Source organism: Vulpes vulpes, chromosome 5 (genome assembly GCF_048418805.1).
Source record: "Vulpes vulpes isolate BD-2025 chromosome 5, VulVul3, whole genome shotgun sequence".
Classification (NCBI taxonomy): Eukaryota; Metazoa; Chordata; class Mammalia; order Carnivora; family Canidae; genus Vulpes; species Vulpes vulpes.
Window position 1 is genome coordinate 109,961,199 of NC_132784.1, and position 23,922 is coordinate 109,985,120.

Here is a 23,922-nt window from a genome sequence, read left to right on the forward strand (position 1 = left end):
ACCACCTAACTCCCAATCACACCCCTCTGTCCCACCGTCTTGGGGCCTCTGCTCTACAACAGTGGCCTGCCCGACCAATTCCACGTTCCGCAAGACTTCTCCGTCTACACCGCGTTCTAAATCAGCCCTCCACCAGTCTGCCAGTCCGTGGCTTCTTTCCCTTGCTTCAATTCTCGGTGGGTTTGAGTACTCACTTAAGTTGTGCTGTGAATTTACAGCTTACAAAGCATCTTAAACCACACAGCTCCCTGGAGATTCACAACCACCGTGGAGGTGGATCAGAGTCGGTCTGAAGAGTGTAATCAGGGCCCACACCACAGATGAGGAAACCATGCACGCCCACACCAGGAGCGTGCATGGCTGGCTCCGGGGTTACCGACCCACTCAGCACTACCACAGGCCACTGGCTGGTCCCCTGCATCAGAAGGCTGCTCCAAATGGGCCTGCATGTTTCCATATTGCTTTGGAAACAAAGAAGGAAAAACATACATTTTGCTGACCACTTGCCATGCGCCTGGTGCCATATTGGATCCTCGCTCTCGCAACAGGGAGCTAACTGTACCATCCTCACCGGCGTGTGAGCGGCTTCCTCTAGGCCAGCCATGAAACACACACACGTGCATCTTCTGCACACAACACCTTCTGCTCTTCTTGTTCCTATTTGCCTGGATATATGTTGGAGCCGTAACTCCAACACCGTAAACTCCACATCGTAAGAGGAGGATGTTGGGTATTTTCCGATTCGGTTTGACATGTGGATTTGTCAATCAGATTAGAGAAGTGACCACCTAGGGGCACCTGGGTGGCTCAGTGGTTGGGCATCTGCCTTCAGCTCAGGGTGTGATCCTGGGGTCCTGGGATCAGGTCCCACATCGGGTTCCCTGGGGGAGCCTGCTTTTCCCTCTGCCCTTGTCTCTGCCTCTATCTCTCAAGAATAAATAAATAAAATCTTAAAAAAAAAAAAAAAAAAGAAAAGTGACCACCTAGATTTAGGATTCTCTCAACAAACCAAAATATTGCCCTAATCAGCAAGGGTGTAAGTACAGCACATGTCTCCCCTGTGGACGTGGGAGCTGGGCTACCAGATTCCCAGGTTGGTCTTCTCTTTGACCTAGAACCCGAGGAAGAGACCATTTGTTGAACATTTGGTTGCCGGGATAGATGTCTGTCTATAAGCACTATCTACTCGGGGAATGTCATAGGAAACGGGGGAGGCCATTCATTGAAACTTATTTGTTGATCAATCGCACAAAGGGTCCTTATTCAAGAAAACTACCACCCCTGAGCATCGAATGTAAAGAACAGAGTGTACAAACCGAAAGGCAAACGTCTCTCAGGGAGACATACAATGTTATTAGCCCCCACGATGCCCAACTTGGGGTGAGTCTTGGCAACCGAGAAGGTCACAGACAAGAAGTCTTAAACAGACCGTGGTTTCTCCAGGGGAGCAGAACAGCCACAGACAAGAATCAAAGGAACTGGTTCTAGCGGCCTCCAGACCAAGCCTAAGGAAATCTCCAGAACATTTTAAATGGGGGCACTTGGATGGCTCAGTGGTTGAGCATCTGCCTTTGGCTCAGGTCATGACCCCGGGGTCCCGGGATCGAGCCCCATATTGGGCTCTACGCAGCGAGCCTGCTTCTCCCTCTGCCTGTGTCTCTGCCTCTTTCTCTCTGTGTGTGTGTGTCTCTCATAAACAAATAAATAAAATCCTTAAAAAAAAATACAGAACATTTTAAGTGTAGCAGAGTCCAGTCCACCCACTGCCCCCCTTATTGGAGCTTCACTTTCCAAGATTTCAGGGACCCCAAGGTTTAGAAGCAGATGAACCTCCTCCTGGTGTACAGCCAGAGGGTGCCCACGGTGACCGGACACTACACCTTGATGCCTACGTCAGCCTCTCACTTCGTCTCATCACGGAGGCATTTTATCAACTGGCACAGGTGACTACAGGACCACAAGATACTCTGAGAAACAGAGAGCACATTCACGAAATCTTTATTACAGTATCTTGTTATAATTGTTCCTTTTAACATTAGTTGCTACAGTCAATCCCTCACTGTGGTTAATTCATAAGTCAGACTTTGTCACAGGCATGCCCGTCTGGGGAAAAACCTAAGTTTCTGTGGGGTTCAGTACTACCCAGGGTTTCAGGCATCCAGCGGGGCTCTCGGAGCACATCCCCTGTGGGTTAAGGGGCGACTGTACGGGGCCTCAAGGACCCACTACCCTCCTCAGAGCCCACAGTGAGATTCCCTGTCTAGGACCACCCTCCCGCCACCCAGCGCCACCCCCACCCCCTCAAGGAGGCTAAGTTGCAAAACAGCAAAGTTACTAAAGCAACCGCAGGACCCAACAGGGGCTCCTGTTCTTCCCTCCGAAACATCTACATTGCACAGGGATTGGGGGAAGGATATCCCCAGGGAGTGACCCTGAAAAGTGACAGCCCAGTTTGAGATAGCACAGACTCCCCACTAGGAATTTTCACTGAGGGAGGAGGGGACCAGTGGGAGGAAGGTGGGGGTGATTCTCTCTTCACTCATCCCCAAGGACAGGTTTAAATTACACGTGCTTAACTGGGGGTGGGGGGGTGGGCCCAGAGAGCCTCCCGTTCAATTACTTCCCCTGCCTCCTAGTCTACAACCTCTTTCACCTTAAGAAAAATCCCACTCTCAACTTCTTGAGTTTATTTGTATTTATTACTATTTTTTTTAAGATTTTATTTATTCATTCATGAGAGAGAGAGAGAGGCAGAGACAGGCAGAGGGAGAAGCAGGCTCCATGCAGGGAGCCCGATGTGGGACTCGATCCCGGGACTCCAAGATCACACCCTGGGCTGAAGGCAGGCACTAAACCACTAAGCCACCCAGGCATCCCCTATTATTAATTATTATTATTATTAAATGGAGAAATCCATTTCCGACATTTCAATGGAACCCGGACAAAACATTCAACGTGCAAGCGACCTGGACAAAACGTCAGCACAAGCAAACAGGTGGCTCGACTCTTGGGAGAGGGCAAAGAGCAAAGAGGAGGCTTTGCACATGGGAAAAGGCAGGGGGACAAGAAGATGGGCATGAAAGAAGGTGCTGGAATCTGAGCCACTGGCTAAAGCAGCAGCTGGCCCTCCCACCTCCGCCTCTCCCACTGGAAGGTTGCGTCTAGCCAGCTTCCTACCTCTAATTATCACTTGTCTTTACACGGTTCTCATGTGTCCTGTCCCACACGCTCCCCCCCACCCCCCAGCCACCCCCACGATACCCCGCGCACACCTTCACAACTCCAAGTCCAACACCATAACTCAGAAAACTCAGACTCCGAGGAGCCACCCGAGAACTCTCTCCATTCAGTGACAAGTTGATTCCAACCAGAAACCTCCTGGTCTTGGAGCTCGGGGTTTGGAGCACTTCACTGGAGTGAGCCAGTAGATGGAAGAGGAGGGGTCCCACCCTCTCTTATCCTCTGACACATCCCGGACGCACACACGTAACATTCACAAAATGGCAGGCTCGCAGCAGGTAGTAGTGATTTTGCAAATGATTTTTTTTAAGATGCTGAGTCTGAAAATAGAACTAGGTCCAATTTAGATTCAGATGAATTACCTATGGCTCCTTTTTCCCTTCTCTCCCTTCAATTGATGTTTACTGGACATCATATATATTTTTGCACTGTGCTAGGTGTGCAAAGCATGGCTTGCTCACGAGGAGTTTACCATCTGGAAGGGGAAGTTCACAATCTTAGAGAAAACTCAAATCATTTTTTTTCTGGAAATATTTGAGAGCAGACAGTGGGTTGGGCACTAGGCTACATTAAGGTCGCTTTCAACGTCCTGATTAATGCTGCCCTGAAATCTTCTCTTGCTTTCCTCCCAGGAGTAAAATATTTGAGGACAACATCCTCCTGTCTTGCATCTCTCATTGCAAGTATCCATCCTCTGCTTTTCAAAAGTTGCATTGAGTCACTTCACTTTTTTTATAAAGGTTTCACTTATTTGAGAGAGAGCATGGGGAGAGGGGTGGCACAGGGAGGCAGAAGGAGACTCTCCACTGAGAGGGAGCCTGATGCAGGACTTGACCCAGGACCCTGAGATCACAACCTGAGGTGAAGACAGATGTTTAACCCACTGAGCCACGGAGTTGCCCAGAGTCACTTTACTTTTACAAAAAAACCTGTACTAGTACCTGCTTTTGCAAATTGAAAGAAATCCAAAGAGGACTTATACTTTTGCATAATTAATTAATTGATTAGTTAATTAAAGCAAAAAGTGAAAATAGCCTTCAACTTTAGATTTGCAGTGAGGGTTACAGAGGCAGCATGCACCTGGACTGCGAAGAGCGCCCCCCAGCCCCTTCCCGGGACCCCCAGTCAGCACCCCAGCAGCAAGCCACCAGAACTCTGACCCGTGCCCATGAGCACCCGAGCGAGCTTCATCTCCATGTATTTTGTGCATCCTTGCATCCCTTAGCAAGATGTGTTCCAGGGTATGAGAAAAGGCTAAGAAAGTCTGAGAATGCTCAAATTTTTTTTCCATATAAAGTGATGGTAGTTGGGATGCCTGGGCGGCTCGGCGGTGGAGCATCTGCCTTCAGCTCAGGACGTGACCCAGGGGTCCTGGGATCGAGTCCCGCATTGGGCTCCCCGCAGGGAGCCTGCTTCTCCCTCTGCCTGTGTCTCTGCCTCTCTCTCTGTGTCTCTCAGGAATAAATAAGTCTTTAAAATTAAATAAATAAATTAATTAATTAATTAAATAGACGGTAGTTGTTTCTTTGCTTTGGCTTAAGAGTCGCAGGACACTCTACTTTCAGATCATGGGGAAATTTGCATGCCTAGCCTAGAAGTGCCTGGTAAATGTTTTTAAACGGAAGGAAGGAAGAAAGGAAAAGAGGAAGGGAAGTAAAAAGGAAAAAATTCTCCAGTGCCTGGGTGGCACAGTCAGTTAAGCGTCTGGCTCTTGGTTTCCTGGGGTCCTGGGATCGAGCCCTGGCTGGGGCTCCACACCCAGCTGGGAGTCTGCTTGGGACTCTCTCTCCTCTGCTTCTGCTACCCCTTCCCCTACTCTCTAAAATAAATAAACAAATCTTAAAAAAAAAAAAGTACAACAATTCTGGTCAGTGTAGTCATGAACAACTAATAATTAACAAAACTGGTAAAAAGCTAGTTCCTTGCTCTCTTCACTCTTTTTTCACAGGTACGGCCCAAGGATCCTTTGCTCTTCGTCTTAGCACCTATTTTCTCTGTGGCCACCTGCCCCCTCATTCATGGGGGCCTGGAGTTCAGGGAGGTAGAGTTAGTTTTAGCCAAGGCCCAGGACCCTCTTTCCTAAAAGAGGACGGAAGTGAAAGAGCAAACCTGCAAGACAATCACCTCTCCTCAGGCCCCAAAACTCTCAGATGCCCTCATCATTCTTGTTTCCGCTTCCCCGCCCCCCTTCCTGGCTTACAGATCCCAACACAAACTCCAAAGGGAGAAGCCAGCTGTACTGAGAGCGTATTTTAAGCAATCTGATACTCCATTCCACAAAAGAGAAAATGTTCGTGCCTCTATTACACAGCACTTATCCAGCCAAACTCCAACATACCTCGGAGGACGGAGCTATTCCCAGACACCCCATAAGTAGCCTCAAGGGCAAGAGCTTCTGACTGACCCCTCTTTATAGTAGCAAGTACTCAATAAATGCTAATAAATGGATTTATCTCCTTTTTGGATAAACAGAGAAGACAGCCTTTCAATTCAATAAATATTAACTGAGTATCTCCTGTGTGCTGGTCATAGAAGTCCTGATCATTATTTTTCCAGAAATTCATTAATCTAATGAAGGAGTCAGATCATAAGCCAGTAACTATAATAAAATCTGGTGAGTGCTGAGGGACTTTATATATAAAGGTCTACGGTAAAATACGAACTATGTAACATTTTGCTCATGATCTCGTAGAGGACAACATCTATCACATCCCTTAACGCCTTCTTCTAGTGAGCAATGGGAGAAATTTTGCATGAAGTCAAATTCTGATTCATTTCAATTCTCCATGCTTTGAAATCCAAAATTGATCCTGTTTCCCTTTTCACTTTTGCTTCCAGGAAGCAGAGAGTTAAATCTCTATAACCAATTCTATAGGATGTGGACTAAATACAGTCCTAGATTAGTCTGATCCAAAGAGGCAGAAGCTATTTCCATACCAGCAAAAGGACTGGAAAGTCTACCAGGAGAAAGGATCCTTACGCAGGCAATTTTACATACTAACATTCCCTCGCACTTTAATTTTCTACCACAATTTTCTCTTCTAGTGTCCTCACTTATTTAGTAAATCTCTTCATTTTGCTTATCCCTTTTGGTAAACTGCTTGAATTCCTCTTTGAGACGATATGAGCAATCCATAAATAGATTAAGATCCATAACGGGTTCTGTTGCAAAAATAGGAGAGACTTTCATCCCTGCACGCGTAATCATCCCCAAGAAATAGAAAACTCATACAGCCATAAGGCAAATGACAGGAAGGAAATATTAAGCACAGGGTGATGAGGGGCGGGGGGTTGTTGCTTATAAAGCGATAGTGAGCTAGGGTAGTACGAGTTAAGGTGGGTTTCTTTTCTTTTGTCAAATTTTTTTTATTAAGAAAAGTTCCTGGTGTTAAACTGTTTTCTGAACAATACATTGAAACATGGGATATGCTGAATTCTTTCTTTATTCCTTTAATTCTTTCTTTATCCACCAGGGGTGACATGAAGATAACAGGCCTGAGAGTGTCACTGTCACCAGGACGTCACCTCCACCCAGCTCTCCGGGCCACCCCACTCCGTGGGACGCAGCTGCGCCCTCCAGAAAACTGAGAACATCCACTTCTCAAAACAAAGGAGCTGCCCAATGTGCCATTGTGACAGAGCAGCTCTGCAGCTGGAGAGAGCAGGCTTCCAGGTCTCCCCAAGGCAGCTTCCGGGACACCACCTGGAAGCACCTGGGTGCCCTGGGGCCTGGAGTGTGGTCACAAACGGAGGTACGAGACAAGGATGGCAGGACCAAGGGTGTGCAACAAGACGCTGTGCCCTGCTTTACGTTTCTGTCAAAACCCCAGGCTTCTGAGAAGGAACCAGAAAAGGTGATACACACATGGGGGGGGGGGGGCAGGCAAGCTTTAGGGCACCTGTGAAAGTAAGTCATGCTCACGGCCTGAAAGGAATCAGGGAGATTCGAAAAAGCTAACAGGCAGAGGCCTAATAAAAAATCAGGAAATAGGCCCAAGGAGAATTTTGAACTTATCTCCTTTTACTTGTTTTACAGTCAACTGCAGCCAAGACATAATTAAATTTATGTACCTGAGAAACAGGACCAGAGGTGGGCAGAGCCAAACCATTTGGTTTTTTTCGGACAACTAAGTAGGATTCCACAGGATTTTCTTGGAAGAATCACAGTCTGAAGGGCTGTCACTCAAGGGGAAGGAGGATTTCAAAGAACTGCCCGAGGAACACCTGTCCCAATGTGGCCACCTGTCCCAACGTGACCTCTCATTAGCCGTGTGACTTTAAGGAAGTTCATTAAACTCTCTGTACCCGTTTCCTCATCTTAAAAATTGGGCAAATAATATTAGCTCCACATGCAGGTCAACGTTCCATGCACATTATTTGTTATTACCTGTGGACAGAATTTCCTGCTCTACAGGGACGGAAGGAACATCACTCCTGCTGACGTCTCCTATCCTGCTTCATCCCGAGATGACCCACCACCACCACTCTTCTCCCAGCCTGGGGCCCAAAGCACCCTTCCCTGCAAATCGCTCGGACAGGGTACAAGGTAATAAAAAGCAACAGCTTTCACCATCTACACTGCCTGCCTCCCTTGCTCGGCCACCAGCCAGGACAAACAGACAGGGTGTCTGTGGGCTGCGCCAGCCAGGACAGACAGACCGGGTGTCTGTGGGCTGCGAGAGCCGGAGAAGCCTCCGGGGCTGGCCTGTCCCAGGGACTGGCTCCCACCAGCTCCCAGCCAGTTTGATCCAAAGGGACAAGCAGCTCTTCCGTCACCGGCGGAGTGGCTGGGCAGGCTACAACGAGAAAGCCATCACGGGAGTCTCAGAAACCTTAAGCAGACAGGAGGTCTAATGGCATAGGGCCTCAAAGAGCATTAAGTTAACCCAGCATCTTCGACCAGCAAGGAGGGAGAGCAAGAAAGAAGGTAGCCGAGGAGGGGAGGGTACGCATGTGAAAGATGAATCTAACCATGAAAATTTAATTTGTTAAAATAATGACTAGGGAATGACAGATAATGCACAAATTGTCTACATGCATTTATTGAATACATAATAAATGTGTGTATGAATATATATAACTATATATGCGCACCGCGATAAAAATTAATTCCAGCTTCCAGAAGCATCACTGTTTGTCTCCCCGCTGGCAAGAACCCTGGAGCACAGAGGTAAATTTCACACTTCCTCTCGGCCTTCCCTCAACACAGACCCCGTAGCTTAAGCTACCCAGGTGAGCAAATGTCACCGAATGCCTAGTCGGCGGGTGGTAAATTCCAGCCATCCCAGGGAAATGCCAAGTGGTCTCAGGTCACAAGTTTGGCAAATAGCAATTTGGGGGTGTGAGGGAGGCAAGGAAGGGGACAAAAGAGACAATGAAGGGGAGAAGGCCAAGCAAATGGAAATGGGTGATGAGATTTGGGAAAGACGGGGTCAAACATGCCAAGACTGCGACACAGAACGGTTCTCAGGCTGCCACAGTGAAACACAGCACCCTTGGAATCAACGAAAGCAGCTCATCACCCCGAAGTGTTCATGAACTTTCGTTCAGAACGACCCGGAAGGCCACACTCCTGGTCCTAAGGAGCACATCCTCTCCTGGGCACAGGGCTCTGGGAGCAAGTTATTAGCTGCACGCATGACAAAGATCATGACCGTGATTCAGGTACCTCATTGGGCCGGGGGCTCCTGGAGGGTTAAGGGCCAGAGTGTACGCATTTGTACTCCCAGGTCTCGCATTAAGGTTCTTAGGAGGAGTTCCATAAATATTTGCCAAAGCAATCGATGGTCCAAAACAGGGGACAAACTGCACATTTCATCATGCCCTCCTGAAGGTCTAAGCTGACAATGTCCAGCTGGCACAGAGAAAGTAACCTCAGTCAGGACAGGGATTCATTTTTAACTTTTTCACTATTCCACCCATGGGGCATGAGAGTCTTTGCCAACATCTCCAGAACTGACAGTGGTCAAACAGATAGGGCCAAACTTAACTGAAAAAACAATTAAGCTTCCATAACCTCCGCTGATGGAGGGTGACAGTTGGAAGGTGACACTACAGGTGAGAAGATCTATTCCAATGGGATCTTGACCAGACCACCAATCTGGACCTACCTGTGCCCACACAGAGGCTACGACGGAGATGCTTGGCCCTTTAGTGTAAGCCTGGAGGTGAATCCGGGTACCAAACTATCTCAGCCTGAACCCCCTACAGAGGGGGGATTCGGTAAAGGGTAGGAGGATGGGGAGGTCCGAATCAGGAGCCGAGGTTAGCAAGTGTTCATTATTACCATAGCCGGTGTGAGCGTCCCCACTCTTGAATTTTAGCTACAACGTGTTTCACAAGAGGAACACGGGAACTCTCAACCTACCTACCGGCCCTAGAGTTCCCGGGATGAAACATTCACGCTGTGAAACTATAATCAGGGGCCTGGTAGTTGGTGGATCAGAGACCCGGCTGGTGAAATTCCTAGACTGAACTTCACAGATTTCCAAGTAATGGGAAAATGAGAGCATTCCACCTCTCCGACTTGAGCTCTCCCACGTGCACTCAATGAAAGTTTCTGGAGGGTCTATTGCAGGACCTGGTGGTTGCTCTGCGGGGCTGTAACAGCAATAACGGGAAAGCACAAGAATCCATTTAAGAATAATAATCACACATCAAGAACATCTTTCCTAGTGTAACTTTCTAAGAAGAAAAATAAAGTAATATGGCTTAGGCCTGAGCATGATGACAGCCCCTTCCTGCCTCGGCTCCAGTAGGCTGGGAGGGGGAGGGGCGCGGGGCGCACGGGTGGGGGGTGGGGGGTGGGGGGTGGGGGGAGGGAGGGGGCCGCAAACTCCCCAAATCAATTTTCTCTTTGCTGAGGACTCTGGCAAAAAGCAGGCAGCTGGAGGCCCCTTCAAGCCTTCCTGTGAGACAAGACAAGCGGCCATCTAAGGAGCCAGGGACGTCAGAAGGCCCCAACCCTCCTTCCAGTGTTCAAGGAATCAGGCCACGCTTAACGAAAACAAATGTCAGTGCTGTTTGAAGTGCACCAAGGTTCTTTGGGTTAAAAATCTCCCGGGGGGGGGGGGGGGGGGGGGGGGGGGGGATGACGTGCTCCCTGGAATTGCTGAGAGCTCCCTGGAAGAGCTGGAGAGGACCGGGAGGGCTGCCGCAGCAACTTGAGATGATGGCAGTGGATCTGTCCACGGCACCCGGCACCCAGCGGCGTCTCGGGGCTGGAGAGCCTGCAACACGGGGCTGAGGAAGGCGCTGCCAATCCATGTGCGCGCGTGTGAGCGCACGCGCATCCCCAGCCACGTGCCTGCACGCCGCCTTGTGCGTGGCACCTGTGCTGGCGCGGCCACCCCGGGCACCCCCCCCCCCCCGCCCCCCCCCGCCCACCGACCCCGGAGGCTCCGCCCCGCCCCGTGACCGCAGGGCCCACTCACTGGGTGCCCGGAAAGGCCGCGCGGCCCCCGGGGGGAAGGAGGGGAAGGAGGGGAGGGGGGCCGACCGGGGTCCTCCCGGGGTCCTCCCGGGGGCAAGGGCAGCGCGGTCAGCGGGCTCGGGGGGGGGGGGGGGGGGGGGGGGGGGGGGCCCGGGGTATGGGGGGGACACGCGGCCGCGGAGGCACCCCCGCCCCACTCCGGGGGACCCCGGGGCGCGCGCCCGCAGGGACCCCCTCTTCCCCCCCCCCCGCGCCCCCGCCCGGCCTCTCCCCTAAGTTCCCGAAGTTTGCGGGCGCGGCGCAGCCCCTCAAACTCCTGCCTGCCGGCTCGGGCCTCAGTCCTCCACCAGCGTGAGCCCCCGCCCGCCCGCCCACCTGGCCGCCCTTGACCCCGCGCCCTTGACCCCGTGGCTCGGCGCACCACCCGGCTGCCCCGCGGCCCCGCACCCACCCGCGCGTGGCCCGGCCGCCGCGCCTCGCGGTCGCCGGGGCCGCGGGGTCACAGGGACCCCCGTTGGCAGGCCGCACAAAGGGAAGCCGGCCCGCCGCCCGCCGCGCTTTGTTTGCAAGTGTTTGCTGATGGGAGCGGGGTGCAAGGTCCTGGGGCCTCCGCATGCACATTCTGCAGGAAGGTCCCGGGACCTCCGCATGCACATTCTGCAGGAAGGTCCCGGGCCTCCGAATGCACATTCTGCAGGAAGGTCCTGGGGCCTCCGCATGCACATTCTGCAGGAAGGTCCCGGGCCTCCGAATGCACATTCTGCAGGAAGGTCCCGGGGCCTCCGCATGCACATTCTGTAGGAAGGTCCGGGGCCTCCGCATGCACATTCTGCAGGAAGGTCCCGGGGCCTCCGCATGCACATTCTGCAGGAAGGTCCTGGACCTCCACATGCACATTCTGCAGGCAGGTCCCGGGGCCTCTGCATGCACATTCTGCAGGAAGGTCCTGGACCTCCACATGCACATTCTGCAGGCAGGTCCCGGGGCCTCTGCATGCACATTCTGCAGGAAGGCTCCGGGAGCACACCCTCCCCTCCGTGGAGGGCCTTTCGGGACGCACACAGCTCGGGCTCCCCATCAGGGTCCCCGAGAGGTTTTCTTTGTTCGGGGACAAAAGAGAAATGCAAACTTTCAATTCGATTAACAATGGTCATTACAAGGAGGATTCTCCTACAGGGACACAGTCAGCCCGGATCACCTAGAGCCCCCAGAAAAGCCGCCCGCCGGCCCTGCCTGCCCGGCCTACCAGCGCAGGCCACTAGGTAAACTTATTCCTCTGCCCCGCTGGCAGATTCCGTCCTGTCTCCACGCGCGACAGCCACACTTGCCCTCAAACTCCCTGGACCACACTCAAAGAGAGCCAGACATCTTGCTGAATATCCTCACTGGAAGCTTCCAAAAGCCCTCCTGACAGGTGGGTGGGACTCAGACCTCCTTTTAGCATTTCAGGGGAGGCCAGAGGTGAACAAGTGACCCTCTCCCCAGTTCCAAGGTGAAAACCAAAGCCAACTTTCCCAACTTTCCAGGCGGCCCCGTAGGAACTTGCAGAGCTGTAGACTGCACTTCCCATCCTGCAACCAGACTCTGTATTTCCCAAAAGCAATTTCCAGGCTAGAATCTGATAGCTACAAATAGGATGCAAAAGAACCATTATTTGTATTCAGTCGTGGAGTCAACAAGGTGGATTAAACTGGGACTGGCCTCCAACTGGCCTTGTAAATGTGATGCTAAATGCTTCAATTAAGGAAAAAAAAAATAGTGATTTTTTTTTTCCTCTCCCAGTTTGCCTTCTCCAATTCCACTTGATTGATGGAGGTGGCTTTAACACCACCATAACCACTTTTACATGACTGTCTAGAAAAGATACAAGGAGTCAAAGGATAAATGAGAACTGCAGGAACAATAAAAAGGAATTTTGTTTTCTAAATGCTCCACCTGCTTTCCATCCTGTGATCCCAAGCCTTGGCAAGGGATCACGTTGGGGCTGGTGATCTATAGGATGCGGGGTCAGGCTACTGGCTTTCTAGAGTTGCCCATTCCATGGATGTGGAAACCTAAGATCAAGAGGTTAAATGACATTCTTAAAATAACATACTTTGGAGGCAGTCAGCAGTAGGCCTGGGAACTCTGGACACAGCGTCCTGCAAGTTTTTGTCACACTACCGACTCCTCTGTACTTATTCATTGTATTCTCAGGGCAGAAAACAAGATGGCTGCTTCCACCCACTCCTTCTATTTTAGGGAACATTTCAGATTTTTAAGAATATAGAAAAGAATCATTAAACAATAAGTCATAGAAAGAAAAAAGTAAAAATCAGAAGAAGGTAGAGGGGAATCACCTCATCCTAACTCCCACTAGTAAGACATTCTGTGCCAGAAAAGAAATGCCATAGACATATGCCTTGTTCTGGGACGTGGCTTTCCGTCAGGAACAGGTACAGTAGTATCAATTGCTACAGAAGTACCAGAGCAAGTTTGAGTAGGGAACAATCATGTGTCTTCCTGAGTGCAGAAACTATGCCAAAAAATAAACAAAACCAAAGTTTATGCCAAAACAATCATTCCATGGCCAAGTTGACCAATATGGAAGACACTAACCCCATGTAACTCTTGAGCACTCTAAGTATGGCTAGTCCACATTGAAGATGTGCTGTAAAGGTAAAATACACAATGGGTTTCAAAGTCTTAGTGCAAAAGAAAAAAGTAAAATATCTCCTAATTTTTATGTTGATCACACGTTGAAATATTTTAGCTATTTGGGTTGCAAAATATATTTCTTAAATAAAATATATTTCACCTGTTTATTTTTACTTCTTTTAAGCGAGCCACTAGAAAATTTAAAGCACTGAATTTAAAATTACATATGTGTTTACTGAACAGCACTGTTCTATGGGATTCCCTTCCTAGAACTCTTAGGACTGAAGGAGGGAGAGGCAGGTATGTGTTGGGATGCCTGGTGCTGAGCTTTGCCCAAGAGTCTTTTTTCCTGTCACACAGACAACCACTTAAAGCATTTAAATGCAGCAGACTCAGGAAGCATTTTGGTGAGCCTCTAAACCCCTGGGAAGAACCAGGAAAAACCCAACCTGAAGAGACAGGGCCAAAATAGTGAGAAGGATGGTCAACACTCTGCCATGTGGTTTTGGAAAAAACTAAAACAAAAATAAAAAACTGTAGTTGGCATATTGGCACACTCCCTCAACTATATGCATTATATTATTTATTGGGCTCTTTAGTCTCCCAAAGGACCTTACGTAGTAGTATTATCTTTACATTACAGGTGAGGAAATGGAAGCTCTGTAAAATCAAACTTACTAAAAAAGATCAAATAACTTATTAATATTACACAGCCATGCTAGGAACAGAATCCAGGTTGGTTTTGCCTCAAAGTCCAGGCTTTCTCTATCATACTAAATTGCTGTTCAGAAAATTGCCCAATCTTTTTTACTAATTCCTTCCCCTCCAGGTACCAAATATCTGATATTCCAGCAGTAGAAATTAATTCTTTTGCTTTAAATCTATCAAAAAAATTTAGAGTAGGTATTGATCAAAGACAACCAAAAATACAGTAGAACCTTAGAGAGAAAAGGGTTGAAAAATAATGCAAGGCTGGGAGTGCTGAAGACAAACTTTGAGGTCCCTTACAATATGACTTGAGAGCACACCTCCTACAATCAAACACCAAGCATAGAGTACCATGTGATCAGCATGCTGCTACTAGGTGTATATCCAGAGAAAGACAAACAATCCACACAAAACTCCGATGCACATGTTCATAGCAGCAGAAACATACAAAACAAGCTAACTAACCATCAACTGATGAATGGATAAACAAACTGTGGTATACCCATACAATGGAATATTATTTGGTCATAAAAAGGAATGAAGTAGTGAGGCACCTGTGCAGCTCAGTCAGTTAAGCAGTTGCCTTCATTTCAGGTCATGATCCCAGGGTCCTGGGATCGAGCCCCAAGTCGGGCTCCCTGCTCAGAGAAGAGTCTGCTTTTCCCTCTCCCTTTGCCCTCCCTCCCAAAACTCTCACTCTCAAATAAGTAAAATCTTAAAAAAAAAAAAAAAAGGAATGAAGTATTGATGCTATGCTACAGCATAAATGAACCTGAAAATATTACGCTAAATGAAAGAAGCCAGTAACAAACCACGTATTATATGATTCCATTTATGTGAAATGTCCAGAACAGACAAATCCATACCGACAGACATTAGCAATTACTAGGGGCTGGGCAAAGGGCAAAATATGAACTGATTGGTAAAATAGGTACTGGGTTTTTTGGGAGGTGATAAAAATATATCTAAATTTAGGTTCTGAGGGTTGTACGATTTTGTGAATCTACTAAACCACTGCCATGTACAGTTTATGTAACTGAACTTAATGGTATATGAGATATATTTCAAGAAAACTATCAGCGGCGCCTCGTTGGCTCCTGCAACTCTTTATCTTAGGGTCGTGAGTTTGAGTGCCGTATGGGGCACAGAGTTTACTTAAAAAAAAAAAATCCAGAAAGAATAAAAAAAGAATAAACCTCCTATGTATCAAGGCTGTCATTATGACAGATATAAAATTGTTCCTAAATAAGAAACGTAGTAGGAAGTCAGGAAGAGGTGGGGTTGCCCTGAACCCACTTGGTGTTACTCTTCCTACTTGGAAACTTTGTAAGTGGAATGGATGGGTCTCTGTATTTTCAGAGAGAAAATATTTTTAACTATAATTATGTAATATCCCCAGTTGCTGATGCTAAGACAACACTCTCCCTAACATATGCAACTCTAGCTTTTCAGGTAGTTGTTGTCCAGTTCGTGGATAATTAAAACCCTCTGTCTTTGTTCTTACCCATTTCTTTTTTTTTTTTTCCCTCCTTTCTTCCAACCCAGCCTCAGCCTTTTTGGAGAGATGTAGCTAATTCTCACTTTAAGAGAACAGCAAGAGAAACAAAAGGAAGTGAATCTTAAATTCAGCAATTTTTGTCTCTTTTCAGCATAGAATCACAGAGTCTTGGAATTGGCTTGGTCTGTAGGGACCATCTGGTGCAAGCCTCTCGTTTTCATGTAAGAAAACAGGGCCAGAAATAATAAAAGCTAACAGTTATTGACTGCTTATGCCAGGCACTGTAATTTACATGTATTACCTCATTTAATCCTCCCGACGTCCCTCTCCGATAGGTATCACTGTTCTCTCCTTTGTACAGAAGAGAAACTGAGGCACAGAGAGGTGGAGTAACTTGAAGATCACAGAGCTAAAGAACAGGAGATGTGGGATACAAACCCAGGCAGTGTGGCTTCAGAGACCAAGTCCTTACCCAGTACTATTATAGTTTCTCCTAAAATTATTTAAGCAATTTGCCTATCATCTTACAACTACTTAGCGGTAGGTCCCAAGCTAGTATGGGTACAAGCCGCCCACCCCAGGACCTGCTTAATGACCAAAGTATCAGCGTATCAGCACCACGAATAGTTGAATGTATGAGCTAAACCCAAAAGGATGATTTTTTTTTTTTTTTTACCCTTTGCAGTCTTGATTTCCACCAATAAGAGATTGAAACACAGCTGTCACTGGTAAGAAGACCATCCGGGAAGTCACTACTGACCTTATTCTGCCGTAAAGGAAGATAGGTTTTATAATCTTATGACAGTCTATACCTGCACTTCTTTTTTTTTTTTTTTTCTGGAAATCACTCTGCCAAGTTCTGAGAAGTGACATCTCTAAGATGCAGATGGAGCAAAAGATTGAACCAGAGAATTCTCCCCATGAGAGACAACTAACCACCCATGACGTGATGACAGACCAGTGGATGTGTCCCCGTGTCCTGAAAGAGTTAATACAGTGACATCCTATGAAATGGAATAGGCTAGGAGTCCTGACATAATTTATCATAGAAAACACAGCATCTTTTATTTGGATAGGCCGAGGAGCTCAAAGCACTTTGCAAACAACTCACGAATCCTCTCTGTACTTTATTTATCAATTACTGGATTCCTTACACCTCACCCCACCAGCTCAGGTCAGGGGCAGGGCTGGGGCCAGAACTCTTATATTCTTCGTACCCAGACACAAATGACAGTACAGAGAGACTGGGGGCCCCCAGGGTCACAGGAAAATGAATAAGGTCTGTCTTGGGGAGCTGGACCTCGGACACTGCCTCCGTCATGTGGCTTTTGAGATGATTTTTTTTTTACATTTTTTACAAAAGGAAAAGGAATGAAGTATATTTAGATTCACCTAACCAAGTTCAAAACAGAACAGCATCCATCTAAAAGAGGTTTAAAACCAAAATTAAGGCAAAGTTTTCCCAAGGCATGAATACAAATTGTGTCTCCGAAGAAGCTGGGGTTATGCTTTAAATTAAAATTAAAATGCTCTCCTGTTTAAACATGTTCAATATTTAAGTTTTGGTTTGTTTGCCTGTTTACGGCTATTTCTGTCACTTTGCCAATAATACGACCCAAAGTTCACGGATGTCAGCAGACAGCAGGGGCAAAAGCATGTGACAAGCCTGGCACCAGCAGAGAGCTAAATGCACAGGCCAGCAATGCCCCCTCCCGGCCCTGCCCAACCGGGAACCCACAGCCCCACACCCCCAGTTCCCAGCACCCACCTGGGTCCCAAGTCTCTGTGTGTGTGTGTCTCCCAATCCCCTCACTTTAACTTAGATCTCCCTCCTCCCCAATCCTCACAGGCACCCTGACTGCTAGAAGCAGTGACATCAAACTTGCAAAACTCTTATGCCTCTGATGGGTTACGACCCAAATGTGCTTTGCACCGTCCGCCCCACCTCCCAAATACTAGAGTTTGTCTAACCCACCCCTTAAAACAGATCACATAAAAGTAACTGGAGAGAAGGGGTATTTCTTGCAGGTCAATAGCTCACATCCAGATTATGACAAACCGTATATCGTCGAATCACATCCCTTCTGCCGAGCTCACTGCTGTGCCTGAATGGTAGTGTTCAAGGAAAGCCGGGTTGTGACTTCCCTTCCCTCATTCTCCCCTTTGCTCTCTCAGCCTCTTCCACCAAAAAAAAAAAAAAAAAAAAAAGAGAGAGAGATAGAGAGAGAGAGAGAGATCCAACACTTGAACTCTCTGGTCAGTAAGAAAAAGTTTTTGCATTTGCCTGCTATGGATGAACTTCTGTGAAGTCACTCCAGCTGCTACGACCCCACAAGGAATCTGAGCAGAGGCAGCCCTACATTGACTGAAGTTATTTCACTCCAGCTCGGCTCAAGCCCTCATGCCATCAGAATTATTCCCCCGCTGTATACAGCTTCGCTGCATAATGCCCATCTCCTATTTATACAAACGCATGCACACACACACACACACACACACACAAATGATTCTCTAATGTTGTAAAGAAGAGAGGAGTACCAGTCCCATGATATAATTGCTGTATTACAAAGAAGTGGCAGGCAAGAATAATAAGATAAGGTGTCAAAAGTGAAATACAGTAGTAGACTTAAAAAAAAAAAACCCTACAGTTCTGTGATGGGGGTGTTAATTGAACACAGAGAAAAAAAGAAAAGAGAGAGAACAAAAGAGTGTTAAGGAAGCAAAAAATAATAATAATAATTTTTTTAACCTCCTTCAGTGATTTGATTTAACTTCAGCGCAGATAATTCACAGAGGAAAATCGGCTGAAAATGCCATAGATAGCTATTATGTTCTAAAATTAAAAACTATTCACAACAATTACAGCTATTCATTGCTATCTATAAATATTCTCCTTAGTAAATGGCACCCAATATTTTTTTGCGTGTTTTCCTCATTTTTAAACCTGCATGATTTTTGACACAAAAGTAAAAAAAAAAAAAAAAAAGTAAAAGAAACACTGGAAAATATAAGTAAGGTCTTTTTTAAGAAATGCAGTGTGTCTACCTTTTTTTTCCCTCCTCCTCTTCCATATCCCATCAACCCCACAACCACCACATATACACGTATGGAAAACTCAGCCTATTGCTAATATGTCAGAAGACAAGGAATGGTTCCTCAAAAAAAAAAAAAAAAAAAAACAAGAGAATATGAGATATTGAGGCCCAAAACTCTGTATTAAATCCCTCTGTTCCCAAAAGGAGAGATCAGATAAAAGCCACTTGTGAAACACACATTGCTATGGGTCTGGACAAGGTTTTCCTTGCTGTTGTTTGAGATTTGCCACCGAGCATTTTGCAGGCATTCTTTTTTCCGAGCATTTATTTTTAAAAAGCAAAAGGGTATCAAAATAAAAACTCACCCACACTCTGAAGCAAGAAGACACATGGTGAGGTGTTTTTTTTTTTTTTTTAATATCCTCACAGTAATTTCTGACTTAAATACCCATCAATCAACTGTAATTTAGACGCTGCTGCCTACTTTGGGTGTTGTGCGCATGTGTTTCTTTCAAGTTCCAAAAGGTTGGTGAGACCATCTCTGCTAGCATTCCTACTTGTTTCTGAGCTCTCCAACTGAAATCATGAACAGAAACTGAAAAAGTAAAAGCAGAAAATAGAGGCCACCGCCATGCACCTCTCAGAGTCCCGTCCTCCCTATAGAAAGACCCAGGTGAGCCAAACCTGTGAACTTGGTGTGAGAATACCAACCAGCAAACAAGCCCACCTTACATCAAGTAACGTCTACAGGGCTTGAGATGGGAGCCCAAAAATACTCATCCAAAGCAAAAATACTCATTGAAGGCGAAAATACTCATTCAAGGCAAGGGCCCTTGGAAGTAACAATAGGAGAAGTCCCATAACAATGAAGGGATGCGTAGGACCTGACCATCCTACAGATCTGGTTACCAGCTCTGCATCAAGGGAAGGGGGTAAAAAAAAAAAAAAAAAAAAGCTCCTGCAACTTTACACTTTCTGTGTCTCAGACACATCGACCACAAGGACTATAAGCTGGCAGGGAGACGGGAGTTGGGCAGATCCTAAGGAAGGGAGTCATCAGGCTTTAGAATCAAAGGCCTCTTTTCCACACACCGGTTGTCTGTCTCCCACCTTCAACACAGAACACTCAACACTCCAGGACACATTTCTTCCTTCCCCTCACTCCTTCTAACATCCAAGCAGAAGAATAACAAGGAGGAAGGCAACCTTTTTTTCTTGTCTTTTTTTTTTTTCAACTTCACCCGTGGGTGCCCTCTCGATCCCAAGGCCTAGGTGCGTATGTGTGCGCGTGTGGACATGTTATTTCCCCTTACACAGGGGCAGTGATCCTTGCCGTCTTCCATTTCCAGGACTTGATCAACTATGTTTTAAATCTGTGATTCTAAAGATAGCACACAGAACCTTAACTTAGATTTTTTTTTTACCTCTCCAGACATTAATTCATTAAGTGACAGAAAATTCTTAAAAAAGCAAAATACCAATCCAATGATAAATGACGCCTTTCCAGTGTTATTTTGACCAATACCACTGCTTCCTATCACCGTAGTTTAGCCAATATGAATAAGAAACAAACTCTTTAACACCAGAACCGGATCTCTATTCACACCCACCCACTTTGATCTACTGCCTTAGTAGGTTTTAATTAGAAGCCTAGAATTAAACACTTTGGCCACAATATATACATTCAAGTGCCCTGATGGGCTTCCTTTCAATAAATATCTGATAAAGTGTCTTCAAAAATAGAGTCGCCTTAGCCTGGATTATCAAATATGCCTTTATGTCTTGATTTCTACATTTCATTAATCAAGAGAGGCAAGAACGCATACCAGATTAGAGACAAATTTCAACAAACCAAATACTCAAAAGTACATAAGCATCAGAGATCAAAAAAGAAAATGAGAAGGAAGAAAAAAAAAGGAGAGAAGAAACAAATAGCCATGCACTGAGGTTTCCTGCTCCGGTTAATAGGGAAAAAAAAAAAAAAAAAAAAAACAAGCAAACTAAAAAGTGTGACAAACCGGAAAAGCTCTTTGATATTTCTATGTACAATTCATAAATCTCTTAAAAGGTGTTTCACAGCTAAAATAATGTAATTAACAGCTTTGCAGTCAGGTTAGGCTCTGGCAAGGCAACCTGGAAGTCTGGAAGGTCTGAACATCACTGCTCAGGTGCTTTGTCTAGAATGTTATGCACAACACAAATAACATCCAACAAAGGAGCTGCTTACTAATTTCCCATAGATTTCAAGACCCCAGTAATTACATGTTCCATCAGTGGTCACATCTTGAAACTATTTATTTTTTAAAAGAGAAACACCGAGAGCTTTCAGAAAGAAAGCCACCCTGGGTGCCCTCCCCCCCCCTTTTTTTTTATGTGTAACTATCAATGTATATCAACCGGGCATGCAATCATATTTATTGTCACTTTCATTCATGTCATGCCCTTGCTTATATGGTTTAGATATGAATTATTGACTGTTACACTCCTTGTTGTAAAAAATAAATAAATAAATAGGATGGCAGGTACTTTGCACTGCTCTGAAGCGAGCGAGCAAGCCAGAGGCCAGCAGAAGCTCCCGCTTTATATAACCACCCCTCGTTCCTCATCTTTATGCCCTAGTTTCAGATTGCCTTCTCAACTCTTTCTTTTCACAAGGGCGAGATGCACCCACTTTGGAAAATTAAGGCTTAAAATAAACAAACAAGAGGATGTTGCTAAATGTCCTTCCCAGAGCATCTGTTGTTTAAGAACACCTCTGATTGATGATTGCTATTTTTTAATTGTTGCTTTAAAATTTAAATGCCCTCCTGGGATGTGTTATAAGTGTGTTAGTCCATGATATGAGGTCTAGAAAGTAGAAAAACAACAGAATGAGTGATCTCATGGCATTATAGTCCCCTAAACCCAACGCTTCCCCCTGCTATAAAATCACAGGGCACTTCAAATACCGGCAACCTGAGGTTGTATGGCGCTTTCCACAAAGGTATTTGACAACACTGCTAAGAACCTCTAGCCTGCTGCTTGGTACAATTACAAGAAGAAAAAAAAAAAAAAGGAAAGGAAACTTTAAACAGTTTAGCCCCCATGCCCAACTCCAAAAAAACGAGCGTTTTAAATATGGGCCAAAAATATTTTCCTCCAGGACACAGACTTTTACTTTCATATTTTTCCCCCAAAGGCACATCATTCTATAAATTTCCCTTCAGAACCTCTATCTTAGCCCCAATTTCAAAGAGGCTGGTAACAGAGTTAAGGAAAATAAACCAGTAATGCTGGATAATAACTGTCAAAGAAACTTGGTGCTTTTTCCAGGAAGCAGGGCTACTAGGACTTCCTATTGGAATCTGCGATCAATCTTGAGAGCACTTTTATTCTGAAATTTTAATATTTAAATAATGGGTTTGTCATTGCTGGTTAAGTGAGTCAATTGGCCAAAGAAAATGCTTAAATGTTGGAATCTCATTCCTACCTGTTTTTTCTTTGATTTCACACAACACATTGAACAAGGCAGGCTTCATTCTGTGGCAGTTTAAAGCATGTTTTCTGCAAGAAAGAAACAACATAATAGCTTAGGTGGACTTTCAAGATCAAACTGCTGATAATGCACAGGGGGAAAAAATCTGAACATTTAGCCAAAATTATATCCCAAGCATAACTCTGTGGCATGCTTCAATTGTTTTATGACTTAATATACAGAGTCCCGCCATAGAAAAAGAAATAATGTTAATTAGCAGGGAGAGAGTAGGGATTTAACTACAGAACAGAACTAACCTAAATTATGCCCATTTAGGCAGAGTTAGGTTTTTGCTTGGGCTTTTTTTTTTTTTTTTCAAGTAGTTCAATCAAAGTGGAATTCTTAAACCAATAATTCTATCCAGGGCAATGAATACGGCAAAGCCAAATGCATGGGGTAACAGTTTTCTATAATCTATCCATCCACCACAGCCTAGGAGCTGTCTGCCTCTTCGTCTATGTGTGTGTTTTCAAATTTAATTCATCCATGTGTTCGAATTCATTCCGCAGATGCCCCTGTATTCTCATAAACACAAGATGCTTGAAAGGTCTTCTGAGTAGAACTGTCAATTTATAAAATTTCAGTCCCCAAGTTAAAGAGTATGGAAATGCATTGCCAGGGGGCAAACATACCCATATGGGGAATAAATTCATTTCTCCGTGTTCACATTATGCCTCTTGTGCACACACCGCTTATTTGCAGGTGTTGAAATTCAATTATTTACAATTAGGACCTTGCACCCATTGGGGGAAAAAATAAATACAATTCTGCCTTTTAGATTAGTGATTTACCTGGTTCCTGCATGTGTTTGTATTCAGAGTGCACTTGAGGAACACAACAATACCTTTCCCTTGATTTTACTATGGAAGCACTTAGCAGGAGGATATTGTTTTGGAAACAAAATCCTGATCATATCAGCTATCAGTTAAGGGAATTCTGTTTACAAACTGAAATTAATGTGTAAAGACAAATGGAAACCCCTGGCACTCCAGACACACGCAATTCTTTTTTAATTCTTGTGAAAGTTAAAAAATAGAGAGAGAGACACATTCTCCTTAAGAATAGTAACCAGAAGCATGCTCCATACACTGTACAGCAGGGGGGTAATAAGCTCAAAATTCAAGAGTATCAAAATAAACACATGCATGGTGTCTAAAACACTAATGGTTTACTTTGTAAATAATAAATGTACATGAGAAAGGTATGGGTAAGGAAAGGAAAAACAGATCTAGTATTTGCTAAGTAGAGTTACATTGTTTAACCAAAAAGCAAGCTTAGTGGTGATTGAGTTCTCATGTGGGGTGAGAAAAAAAAAAAAGGTGGAAAATACTTCACTGTATCAAAGACCCCTTCTGGGGCCTTTTTAAATAGTTTTCATTTAAGTGTATTCTTACGCACAGGCCCAAATGGAAAAACAAATAAACAAAAGCAACAACAACAAAAAGCCCCACACGGCTTTACAGAAATACTGCATTTCCACAGCACATCAATGGGGTTATGGAGAGAGAAGAGCTTTCCCTCTCCCAAAATTGGGAGCCTAGATCGCTCGCAGCATCTAGGCCACTGTATGGGGGGACCCGCCAAGCCACGGCTATCCTCAGTTGTACAAAAAGGGGTAGGACCAAACATGAGAAAAGTGGTGAGTCTCCAGCCTTCCCGGCCCCTTCCACTTCACAAACTTGTTATTAAACCTGTTTATTGGTATGTCTGAGTTTATTTTCCTGGAACAATGTAATGGAGAAATCTGTTCCAATTCAAAAAGAGACTGCCAGTGGGAAATCTTCCACTTTACTACAATTATTAGCTTCTCTTCAGATAATACAATTCAAAAAGAGCACCGATTCATTTCCGAAAACTT

The 23,922-nt window shown here is 45.7% G+C and overlaps 1 protein-coding gene across 5 annotated transcripts in view; it reads right to left on the reverse strand.

Moving 5' to 3' along the window:
* Positions 1-23,922, reverse strand: part of PBX1 (PBX homeobox 1) — a 326,056-nt gene that overhangs the window by 299,619 nt on the left and 2,515 nt on the right. For all 5 annotated transcript variants that reach the window (XM_072759601.1, XM_072759602.1, XM_025991273.2 and 2 more), the window contains one exon: positions 22,020-22,093. In XM_072759601.1, coding sequence (XP_072615702.1) covers positions 22,020-22,093 — 74 coding nt within the window. The remainder of the gene's footprint in view (positions 1-22,019; positions 22,094-23,922) is intronic.